The 12,086-nt window shown below is 47.6% G+C and overlaps 1 protein-coding gene across 1 annotated transcript in view; it reads right to left on the minus strand.

The window, feature by feature from the left end:
- Positions 1 to 12,086, minus strand: part of MARCHF10 (membrane associated ring-CH-type finger 10) — an 83,575-nt gene that overhangs the window by 32,692 nt on the left and 38,797 nt on the right. The window contains exons 5-6 of the mRNA XM_012747480.3: positions 6,054 to 6,212; positions 13 to 1,426 (exon numbers count right to left, since the gene is read on the minus strand). Of these exons, the coding sequence (XP_012602934.1) occupies positions 13 to 1,426; positions 6,054 to 6,212 (1,573 nt within the window). The remainder of the gene's footprint in view (positions 1 to 12; positions 1,427 to 6,053; positions 6,213 to 12,086) is intronic.

Consider the following 12,086-nt stretch of genomic DNA (forward strand, 5'->3'; position numbering starts at 1 on the left):
AAAATTCCTTACCTTTCTTGCAATTTCTTGAGTTTCTCAGGGTCTGTCTTTCTCTTGGTGGCCTCTTTTCCACCTGTGAAGCCAGAAGCTGCCATTCTGCCCCCATTATCATTTTGATTTGGGAAATCAGACACTGCAAAGAAAGTAACCTGTATATTTTCTTGCAGGGACGCAGGCACATGCAAATGGCCTTGGAAGCTCATTCCTGACGGAGAGGAGCTGGAAGAATTTGCTAAGGACAAGCTGCTTTGTGGATTTAGTGAAAAATCTTCTGCATGTAATGGAGCCCCCTGAGGTTGGCTTCTTAAGGTCATATCTTCTGCTCCCCTGACATCAAATTGGTGTGCACCGTTTACTGGAAAATAATTGTGGTTTTCGGCACTGGCTAATGGATTCCTATTTCTAATGGGGGACAGTGGCCGGCGAACATCAAACCTTGAGTTTCCCTCCGAGTCTGAGCTATGAACTAAAGTTGATGACGTTGACAAGTCTGCTGGAATATCACCTCTCGGAGCAGAATGCATTAAGGATGCAGGAGTGTTATAAGATGAATTCATTGATGATCTTGGAGCTGTTGGTCTACCAGAAAGAAAGTAGTCAAGAGAATTTCTAGAAGTGTTTAAATAGTCCTGCCAATCTCTTTCATAATCATGGGCACCACGCCTATCTTCCATAGGAATACAGTCACTAGATACATTTTCAGCATTGAGACCGTCATCGTGTCTGGGTTTGGATATGGCGTCCCAGGAATGAAAGGTCTTATTTTCACTGCCACTACTGTCATTCTCTTCAGCAGACTCCCCAGAAAGCAGCCCGGGGTCTTGGAACAGCCTTTGCCCGACGGAAGGCTGCTTTGTCACTGGCTCCGTTGCATTGCCTATTCTTAATGAACCATGATTGGGCTCATTTCTTCTTAAAGAATTACCTCTGTGATTTTTTTCAGTATTTTCTTCAAAAGTTTTATTTTTGGCCTGAGTGGCTGATGTCCCCAAAAATCTACTTCTTATAGGATTGGAAGGAGAATGGTGTGGGTGCATACCAACCAACAGAAGTTCTTCTTCTACATGGGTTTCCTCTTCAGTGTCATCATTTTCTATTTCAGAGTTTAATGATAAAATGGAATAAAAATCTTCATCTCTGAACCTAAATGGTGCCCTTCTTGGCCCTCCCATGCTGGTGGATGTGAGTGGTGGCCCCAAGGGCTTGCTCAACACTTGAGGACTATTCGTTCTTTGGAAGGCCTGGCACAGGGTGGAATGTGTCTCACTCTGGGAAAGAGCACTCAGGTCTCCTTTTCTGGCCCTCTCAGGCAGGTTCTCAGTCATCATCAGCTGTGAGGATGGGACTAAGTTTCTTCTGTCTCGCGGTGGCCTCTTCAGCTTAGTGTCACCTGCCCACATGGGGCCTTCTTGATGAGCTACTAAATCTGCATTGAGAAAAGACAGATTTATCATTTTTATTAATAGTACCCATAGATTAAAGACCTCTAACACCAAGGATGAGAGTCCATTAAAGGCAACAAACAAGCCCTGGAGAAGAAAACGTGCATGGCCAAATGGCTGGAGGGCTGAGTGGAACAGAGTGCAGTGGGCTTTGTTTCACTGCTTCTGAACTCTCCTTTGCACACCTGTGGAGCTCGGACTGGCCCTGGGGGAATGGGGTGACCCTGAGGATGCAGATACTTTCCAAAGAAGCTTTGGGAAGACTGGCCCAGCCCCAACCAGTCAGGACTGATGACAGGTAGACCTCTTACTAAATGCCAGTATTCATTCCGTATTTATTAAAAAGGAAAACCAGCACTCTGGGAATGACTTCTACAAAAACCACCAGTCCTTTCTCATCCAGATTCTTTCAACATACATTCATGACACCCTGCTTCCTACACAGCTTTGCAAAACCTTGAGAGCAATACAGTCTATCTTGGCAGATTGGGAGGAAGGCGCTAGAAGCTGGTGCCCAGGCACACTTATGGATTCGGTCATGTTTACTGTTTAGTGAAAATAAATATGATAAATCTCTCATGCAATCATTATCTCCTCCTCATCTCTAGCCCCAGGTCAATCTACAACCTCTGGCTATCACAGAATCCCTACTTCCCAGCCCTTCTGAGTTTAAAGCATGAGGAGCTAGAGAGAGAAGACAGAGGTAAAGTACCCAAGTAGGAATTTCTATTGGTGAAATCTCTCCTGCCTTATATTAATAAAAATACCTAATAAGTGCTACTTATTGAAGGCTTACACTGAGTGGGTCAGAACCATGCTAACTGTATGACACACACACACATTTAAGTCTTACAACCCCATGAAGTTGGCACCACAATAATCCCACACTATATAACTGAGGACACTAGGCTTAGAGAGGTCACATAGCTAGCCCATGATCATGTTTCCAGTAAGTGGTGGGCTGAACGTTTGAACACAAGCCTGTCTGATACTAGGGTTTGTGTTCTTAACCACTACCTTGGGAGATCTCCTAAGAAACTGGCTGGCCTTCCAATTTCCTTGTGAAAATACAGATCCATTGAATTCGTTGTGATGTGTGTGCTGCTGAGGGGTTTGTGCCCTATGGACATGGGCAGGAAACTGAAGGTACTTCCTTGGTTCCACTTAGCTTCGTTCCCTCCTGACATCAGCCTCCTCCTGCTTTGCCCCCTCTGCTCTTCTGTGGGATCTGATGAGGTGCTGCTGTCCTTATCATTTCATCTCTATAGCGGGTCACCCTGTGGAGTGGACAGGACTCCGCAGGCCCGGGAAGGTTGTGTGATAACCGCTCGCTGGTGAAATGCAAATCCTCAGAGCCACCGGCTTAGCCGAGGGCCAGGTCAATACTGACTCACTTTAATTGAGGGGCCTCCCAGGGGAGAGCCAGCTTGAGACTCTAATGTCCTAATACTCTGTAAGCTTCTTTTATTGGTAGCTGCATGGGACATCCAGAAACACAGTGCGAATCTTTACTCATCAGCTCTTCTAGAAATCAGTTAAGCTCTCCCATCAGGCCCTTGTGGGTTTCATAAACCGCAGTTAGAGACGCGTCAGCAATTCAGGGGTGCTCTGGGCATCTGGCTGGGCAAGTCCAGGAGTGGAGCTGATGCCGCCCACCCCAGACTGGGCTGACCCACATTTGCGGGGACAAATGCTTCTACAGAACCAACTGAATTCTCCTGATAATTTTTTTTTTTTTTTTAAATAAAAAGGTGACACAGAGGAGTCGCAGGTGTAGGCCTGGTTGATTATTTTCTGTTTTGAATCTGATGAAGGCTCCTTCCCTGAACATGCAACCGCCCGAGGGCCAGAGGCTGGGGAGCCGATTCGGCTCAGGTAACGGCAAGACACCTCACAGGCGAAGAATCAGCTGGGGTGACTTCTGAAAAGCAGAAACTGGAAAGTCAACAGGAACCATCAGCTCGTTTCACCGAAGCCATCGAGCTGGCACGGGGAGACACTGTCCTCTGGGGCAGAAGTCCCAGGCTACGAGCTGTGCTGCAGCCCCTGCGGATGCCTGAAACACGCCAGGGAATGCACCTGCACCCTTCCCTGTCACCACGACCAGCTTCCTCTTTAAAAATTCAATCAGAGCATCTCTGATGGGTGTGTGTGTGTGTGCGCACGCGCGTGTGCTTCCCCTAGAGGTGGCAGACTGTGCCATTCTATATTTATGCCATTTTAACCCTATTTTTTGTGTCTATCAAATAGGGAGCAGATTTCAATAGCTCTAGGGCTGGGAATAAACACTCAAATTGGTATGCCAGGGACGTGCTATTCATAGACCAGGCCCTGCAGATGCTGTGAATGCTTCTCTGAGGCCCTGCTGGCTCCAGCTGTGAGCAGAGTGCCTGCCATCTCCGGGAGTCCAGGGGCAATGACAGGAGAGCGGAACAAGCATCCGTCTGCCCTGAGACTACGCCCGTGGTCTGGGCTTCCTCATGTGCTCGGCCAACAGTTTCCAACATTCCAACAGCCACACGCTCTTAATTTTTTTCCTCTGGTCATAAAAGTGGCTTATGATTATTGGAGAAAATTTGGAAACCACAGAAGAGAATGAAGAAGAAAATAAAAATAATAACCCAAAACTCATTGCTACTGTTGTAGATTTCAGGGGCGGGTGGCAGACTCTGGATTATCTCATGCCATTAATTATTCTTTAATAATAACATGATATTAATTATAGTATAAGGGCACATATGTATATATTTAACTCTTCCCCTATTGCTGAACATATAGATTGTTTTGAGGTTTTTGCTGTCACTGTGATAGATATCCTTGCTCATGGATTTTTGACAACATATCTTCTTTTCTTAGAATAGATCCCGGGGAGTGGAATTGCTAGATCAAAAGGCATGAACTTTTTAAAGGCTCTCAACACATGTTGCCAAATTCCTTTCTAGAGGGTTTGTACCAAATCACCCTGCAGGTAGGATACAAAGACATCTCTCTTGCAGCTGTTTTGCCAGCAATTCCATGTCAGTAGTTGCGACAGAACAGTGCCAGGAATATTTGTTGTTAGTTTGACTGCTAGTATTCTTTTAAAAACCTTAGCCAGATTGGTAGGCCAAATTCATTTCGTGTAAATTTACATTTATTACAGACTGAGGTTGTAATTTTTAAAAAATGTTTATTAGCCACCTATATTTATTCTGTGAAATTATCTGCTATGTTCTTTCCCCCTTTCCCTGTTTAGTATTTGTTTTTTTTCTTGTTGATTTGCAAGAGCTTTCTGTTATTTTACCTCTGTCACATTTGCTTCGAATCTCTTGCTGATACAATTCAAATATCTGGCTCCTACTGCAATTTACGTAATTTAGAGTGTGAGAAAAGGAACTAAAAGGGAGACTAGTGAGGAGATAATTGGGGAAGATCAGGAGCCCTGGGAATAATAGAAAATTGGGACAAATTCTCAATGGATCGCAGGATAATGGGAGATGTCTGTTGAGTGCAGATGGAGAATTGTACGAGCCCCATGGGTCCAGGAATGTTTCACCTTTCAAATATTATTCATCACTTCATTGATGGTGTTGGGGAGATGGTGGGAGAGGCACTAACAAGAGTCCAGTGTCCACTATGTGGATCTGCTCTGGGCCAGGTGCTGGTCAGTGTATTATTTTACTTGGTTGTTATAACAATGCAACAAGGTGATTTCATTATCTGTATTTTAAGATAAAAAAACTGTCGCCCAGGGTGTCTACTTGGGCACCCAAGACCCCACTGATGAGAGGCAGAGCAGGAGCTGGAACTGAGGTCTGCCCAAGCCCACGCCCTTCCCAACAGGAGGCACTGGACCGTGGGGACCCTTGTGGATGTCTCATTACTGCACATTCGTTTATGCTCTAATTGCCCCTAATATTAAACCAACCAAATACCACCATGTTCTTCTATATTTATATGCGTTCGCTACAGTATATCACATCTAAAAATAAAGGCTACTGTATTCATTTGGTAATGACAAAGTGTGATGCTCAGTGGGTTCCCTAAGGGAAAGAACAGGTCCATGGCAAGGCTAGCTGTGAAATGTCACTTTCTTTGAGTCCTAAGGGGTTGTCCACCAAACCAGTGTTTTGAAGTAAGGCACATCGTCATTTCGATGTTATTTCTTACACATTATGATCTTGCCGCTGTGAGTGCCCGACCACATGGGAGACATGGGTGGGAGGTGAGCAGTCTGCCACCCACGGACACCCTCCCTCCCCTCCTGGGGGGGTGAGTGGGAACTGAGGGCCAACAGGACATCCCCGGAGCTGCAGGCCGCTTCTCCGCCTTCCCCAGACCCCGCCACCCACCACCCCAGTGCCCTGTCCGGAAGCTGCACGGCTGGCATGCACTCCACACCACGCACTGTCACGCTCATGGAATAATCGAGAGAAAAAGGAAAGATAAATGCACCCCCGCCTCCCTTTTCTTTCCCAGCAGCCTCTCTGGGAGGAAAAAGTCCCAAGTTCAAATAGTTTGCTTTTAAAACCCTTTAAGTGTTTCATTTTAAGGCACGAGTGTTCACCGGGCAGCAGCACAAGGCAGTCCCCCCAACCCGCAGGACCAAGGTGCAGAGCCGTGGGGCCTTACCTGGTGGCCTGAGGGCTGGTGCCTTCATGGGAAATTGCAACTGTGGCTTCTGTCTGCTTTTGTCCCCAGATGCTCTTGGGCTGTGCATTTCTGGGCTGACTGTCAACCTCCCCAGTTTTGGCCTCCTCTTCTTTGATAAAATCTTTGGTGCCTGGGCTGCTGAAAGGTGCAAAATCTTTTCAATGATTCATTTTTTACAGGAAAATATCTCCTATATTAAGGATGCTCGAAGGGCCCAACAATGGGAGTCAGGGGTGCTGTAGAGAGAATGGACCCAGGAGGGCAGAGAAGAGCTGGATTTGAAACCTGGTTCCATTTCCCTGTAGGCATGTGAGCTTGGGCAGATCACTTCACCTCTCCAAGCCTCAGTTTCCCCATCTGTCACATAGAAATAATAATACCTACTTCACAAGGCTGTTATCACCACTCAGGAGCACCCATGACACCTGCAATGCAGAGTCCACAGGGATCTTTCCTTCCGCTAAGAAGTTTCTAGCTTCCGATTCATAGGTGTTGGTGTGGACCTGCTGTAACTGTCAAGAGCCTTCAGTTGGGACACGCTGCTCCCTCCCGAAGGCTCGCCCAGGTTTGAAACACAATGTATTTCATACCTCCATATTTATTTCCTTGGATTGTTTATTAGTGGCAGACACGGCCTTACAGAAAGGCTCCCAGCACCCGGGGACCACGCACCTTTTCTCTTTCCTATGTCCCACCCGCCATGGTGCTTGGGTGACACAGGAAGACAGTAGCTGGGTGCTATTAGGGACTGAGTTCCCAATGAACATTTTTTTTTTTAATTCACATTTTGAACTAGGTTGCTAATGAGTATGAACAATTTCAAGTTTCCTCTTCACATGTATTTAGCATCAGTGCACGTGAATGTGGGCAAAAAGTTTCAGTATTTTCCATGCATGTGCTTTCCGACAAGTTCTTGGGTTCACAAGGTAGTTAAATTGTGAATATCTGGACTAAATCTCCCAAGATCATGTGCCTGGCTCATCTCCTTTTAGACAGTTTAGAAATTTCACGAGCAGACGCAGCCAGCAGGCAACACGGGGGAAAGCTGGGAAGGGTCCCCAACTCGTCTGCGAGAGCACAGCCCGCCTTGGCTCGTGGAGACAACTGCATGCATGTGCCAGAGCGTGAGCTGTGGCTGCAGGAATAGTTTGCATCGAGATTCAGGAAAGGAATGAAAATTCTTTCTCTTTGGCAGCCCAGGAAGCCTAATTTCGTACGATGGCTAGGTCTGCTTGCTGCTTCCGACGGGCCCAGGATGGGGAGGCAGCACGTTCTGTGCTCCAAGATAGAGAGGACCGTGCTCCACAGGGAAGCTACTAGAAGACGGGAGCTGCTGGGTCAACTTAGGGCAAGTTGGTGGAGCACAGAGAGGTGGTGGGTGTGACCAGAAAGGAGAGAAGGGAGTGGAAGTTCTCTGGAAAATGAGAATATATTCCTTGGAGGGGGGTGCAGGGTGGTGATTAGACATGATTTCACCGACCTAAAAGGGAGGGGAGAAGGGGGGAGAGAGAGAGAGAGAGACAGAGAGAGAGAGAGAAAAAGAGAGAGAGAGAGAGAGAGAGAGAGAGAGAGAGAGAGAGAGAGAGAGAGAGAGATATCAGGTGCTTTACGGAAAGGGACTCGCCACAGAGGAAAAGGGGGAAGCATTCCCTCAATGCCAAAAGTCGTAATTCTTGAGGTTTCCAGAGATTTCTCCCTCATCACCTGAGACCTCATCCCTCCTCAGCTCTCAGAAGTCCTGCCTCCTACCTGACAGAAGAGGAAGCTGCAGGATTCTCAGATATTGAGGAAAAAAGAGGGAGGGCCAGGGAAGGGGCAGGCTGGGGGCTCAGGCCAAGTCCAGAAAGCCAAGACCTGGCCCAGAGGTCCTTATTATGACGATTTCACTTTTGATTCCCAGCAGGAACCCAGCAGAATGCTAAAATTTCCTCCACGCTGCAGGCAGCAGAACTTCACACTGCCCACAGCGCCGCCCCTCTCTGCTCCATCACACCCCTTCCTGCCAGTGAGCCTTCCTGCCAGAGGGCCCGTCCCCCACCCCCTCAGCCTGCACCAGCCAGCAGGTCCTGCAAGGTCTATTTCCAGTTTTACTCCACCAAGTCTGCTCTGACTCTGCTTTGGCCAGAACCCTTATTTTCAGGTGTTTTATGGCCTTTAGCATTTAAATGTTCTAAAATTGATTAATGGGTATGTCTTTCCTCTCCAACTGTAAGCTCGGGAAGGCGGAGGACCACCTCCTAGCCAGTCTATGTGTTGCCTCGCACTATGGTGCAGGACAAATATTAATTGCCTAGTACGGTTTGCAGGGCTCAAGAAGATGTATTCAGCCCAAACTATAGGGGAACTTCAAAACTAGAACCAATCTTCTGCTGTGCAAAAGACCCAAGATAGCTTAAGACAAAAGGTTAATGTGTTCTCTTGTTCAAAAATATGCTTCCTTCAAAGCATCAGATCTCTTAAACACTTTCCAAAAACCATTATTATGTGCCCTCTAATCAAGTCCTCAGCAAACCAAAGTAATAAAGCTGAACAACTGGAGATTGTTTTACCAGTCCTGGCAATGAAGAAATCACTGCTGTTGGTGTAGGCAGGATCCTCTCTTGGCAATTTGAACCTCAATTTGCTTACAGTTTCTGCAACTGTAAAATGGGAATATTCTTATTATTATAAAGTTTAGCAATAATGTACATAAATGGCCTAACTCAGTGTCTGGTGCAAATTAACGGCTAAAAATGGTAGCTGCTGCTTCTACCACGATGAAGACCATTACTCTGAAGGCACTCTCATGGGAGAACTGAATTTGACCAGAGACTATTATGCAGGCTTCACAGGGTGAGAATAACTTATTCAGAAGCCTTTATTCCTATGTAGTTCTTGTTGATTCTCTCCCTCAATCCCTCTTTTATAAAATCCAAAAGGCAAATAGCAACTTTTTTATTATAATTTGCTCAACAAATACCTGTGTGCCTTTGCTATGCAATAATTTGTGGGTTCACAAAGATGAGCAAGACATTTTGCTCATGACCTTAAAGATTATTATAATCTAATTTGGCTGCACTGGTGGCTTCTTCCCTTGATACCTTTTAGATTCTACAGAGAGCAAGCTCCTAAAAAATATTTTTTCTTCTGTCTGCAATCATAGTCACAAATGAGGTGACCTAGACTGTATAGTTTGTGTGTACGTGGATGTAGGAGTTTCAAACACTCAACCTGTACACCAAGTTTCCAATCACTTTACCCACGTGAAAAGTGAACCGAATTTCAGAACTTTGGTGGCTAAGGTGGGTCCTCGCCATGGCATGGTAAATATTAATATATTAATCTGCAGGAAGACTCAGTCATATCTACACTGGGAGATGAAACATAACTTCCTCTTCAGGTAGCAGGACAAGCCCTTTGCCTTACAGAAAAGGCAGGCATTTATGTTCAGGAGTTTCACTGCCAGGTAACTCAATATCCTGTTTGTCAGTGAATTTTGGGAAGACTGTTTGCTTTGGACAACATCCAGCCCTACTTCCTTCCAGTATCTGAGCAAAAGGTGATGCCCCTCATAGCAAAGAAACCAAACAGCTATTTAGATAAAAGGCATCTGCCTCAGTTCTCTTGGCAATGCTGGGAAACTGTGATTGTTGACTGAATAGTTCCTAATTTGACCAGGAAAGGAAAAGAAGATAGAAATCTCATATTTATACAAGACCCTGACAACTGAGAACCAAGTCCATTCGACCCTCCACATTAATCCCATGCTCCTGCTAATTGTTCAGCTCCTCTCGTCACTTGCCAGAGACAGACACAGCTCTTGACAGAGAAGGTCAAAAAGAGAAAGAGGAAAATACACTTCTGGAACCTTTCCCCCTCCCCCACACTACCTTAACTGGGATCCCCGTGCCCACGAGGGGTGGAGATTCCAACTGAGAGATGCCCCTTTGAACCGTTTATTGCTTCCCTGGCTAGTGGGAAGAATGACAGCTACTCAGGAGAGCCGACGCTGCCCTGGGGTAACAGGCGGCTTTCCCTACAGTCACAAACAGTGGGCTGCGACTATTTGCCTGTTGGAGTGTGCTAGAAATGTGTGTTGTCTCACATGCCCAGAGGAGATCTTAATTAAAGCTTAATTATGTACCATAAATATGTTTTATTTTGGCACTCAGGAGGTGGGATTTTTGACTTTAGGAAACGTAATGCCTAATAAGTAGGCAAGGAAGGGAATGGATGTAAACACCGACTGAGCCCTTTCATTCGGCCCTCGTCAGAGTGGCTCTGAACGGGCCCTCAGGCCCTGTGTGTGCTTTCAGAGCCACCTGGGTGCCACCCTTTCAGGGCAGGCTCGGCGTGTGCATTCGCATAGCCAAGGGCGTGACCAGACACAGAAGAGCCCGTTCAGTTTCTGGTGGTGACATCCCACAGTGTGCCAGACACGGGTGTTAAGAAATCAAATGAGTCTCCAGAAAGGATGGGATTTTATTGGTCGCTCACTCCTTTAGCACTAGAAGGTGGAGCCCGAGTGAAGTGGCAGCGCTGTCCCGTCTTCCTGCTCCCCTGCACACCACACCTCCTGGAAGTGTTCATGGCATTGCCTCTGGCCCCTGTCCTGTCCACCTGCCTTCTGGAAGCCTGCAGTCCCTCTCCCTGGCTCCGGTGTGCCGTGGGCTGTGCCCAGGGCAACTTACCACATGAGGTAAATTCTGCTGGGCCTCCTGGGGCCGTTTAGGCAGAGCACAGGGGTCTCAGACGGGTTGGGACAGGAGACGGGGAAGTAGCACAGGGCCGCTGGAGACTCAGGCATGGGCCCCGGGGAGGTGGAAATGGGGCTCATGAAGGCTGGAAGGGTAACCGGAGGGAGATAGGGGGGAGGGTCCTGGGCCACTGGGGAGGCAGGTGGCACTAGTGGCAGGACGAGGCAGCAGTAATTGGCATTGGGCTGCACGATGGGGGAGAAAGCAAAGACGGAGCAGTAAGGGGTATATTCAACACAGAACAGGGGGTGCTCGCTGCTGTCACCTGCACAAAAAAGAAAGAGCAGTCAGGAAGCAGCACTCATGGTGGGAAGGACGTAAAAAAAAAAAAAAAAAAAAGGTCTGTGAATGAATCAAAACTCAAAAAATTGTTCTTCAGGGGTGGGAGCGGGGTCCTTTCCAGGTGTCATGGGAGCAGCAGGCCTGGCTCCTGCCCGGGAGGCACCTGGCCTAGAGCTCAGAGTCACCGAGGAGTTAACCAAGGGAAGTGGCATCATCACACTCTTTTCCAACCAACCATCTCTGACAGATGTAGGGAAGCTCTTCTCCTGGTACCTTCCCAAGAATGTCCTGAAGGGCCTTTCTCATCCCCCACAGCCAGCCTAATGAGCTGTTCTGGCAGCAACAGATGGCGGCCTGTGGGCTCTCACCTGGGTAAGGCTGTCCCCGCCCCGTCCTCCAGCTGCCCCTGCTAGGAGGTAGCGGTCATGTCCTAATCTGGCCTTGTGCTGCACAAGGAAGCTTGGGAAAAGGGAAGGAAGCAGAGAGATCCTGGTGGGATCCCGGGAAGGGAGGGGGGAGAGCACGTTAAATGAGAGAGGCGTCCAACAGAAGTTACTGATTTGTTCACTAACCCCACAAACAGCCAGCCGAGCCTCGGTGGAGGCAGAATAGGAGCGCCTGCTGGAGCCATGATTCAGAGCTACCCCCTCAAGCCTGACGAATCCCAGCTCTGCCACTGAGCAGCCGGGTCACCTTGAATCAATGGCTTACCTGTTTCCTCATCTGCAAAACGAGACAGGTGCTTTCTCTAGCCATGCCCCTCCCAGGGTGGCCCACAGACCAGCTATGTGGACGTCACCTGGGAGCAACTCAGAAATGCAGAATCTGTAGCTTATCAAAACCCCCAGGCGTTTCTCCTGGATGTTAAACTCTGAGATAGTTGCCCAAACTATTGATGAGAATCATCTGTAGTGCTTATTTCAAATGTGGTTTTGTGGGCTCCTGGCAATTTTTATCATCGGAGAAGTTTGGGAAGTGCTGCAGCTGAAATCAG

Source organism: Microcebus murinus, chromosome 18 (genome assembly GCF_040939455.1).
Source record: "Microcebus murinus isolate Inina chromosome 18, M.murinus_Inina_mat1.0, whole genome shotgun sequence".
Lineage (NCBI taxonomy): Eukaryota > Metazoa > Chordata > Mammalia > Primates > Cheirogaleidae > Microcebus > Microcebus murinus.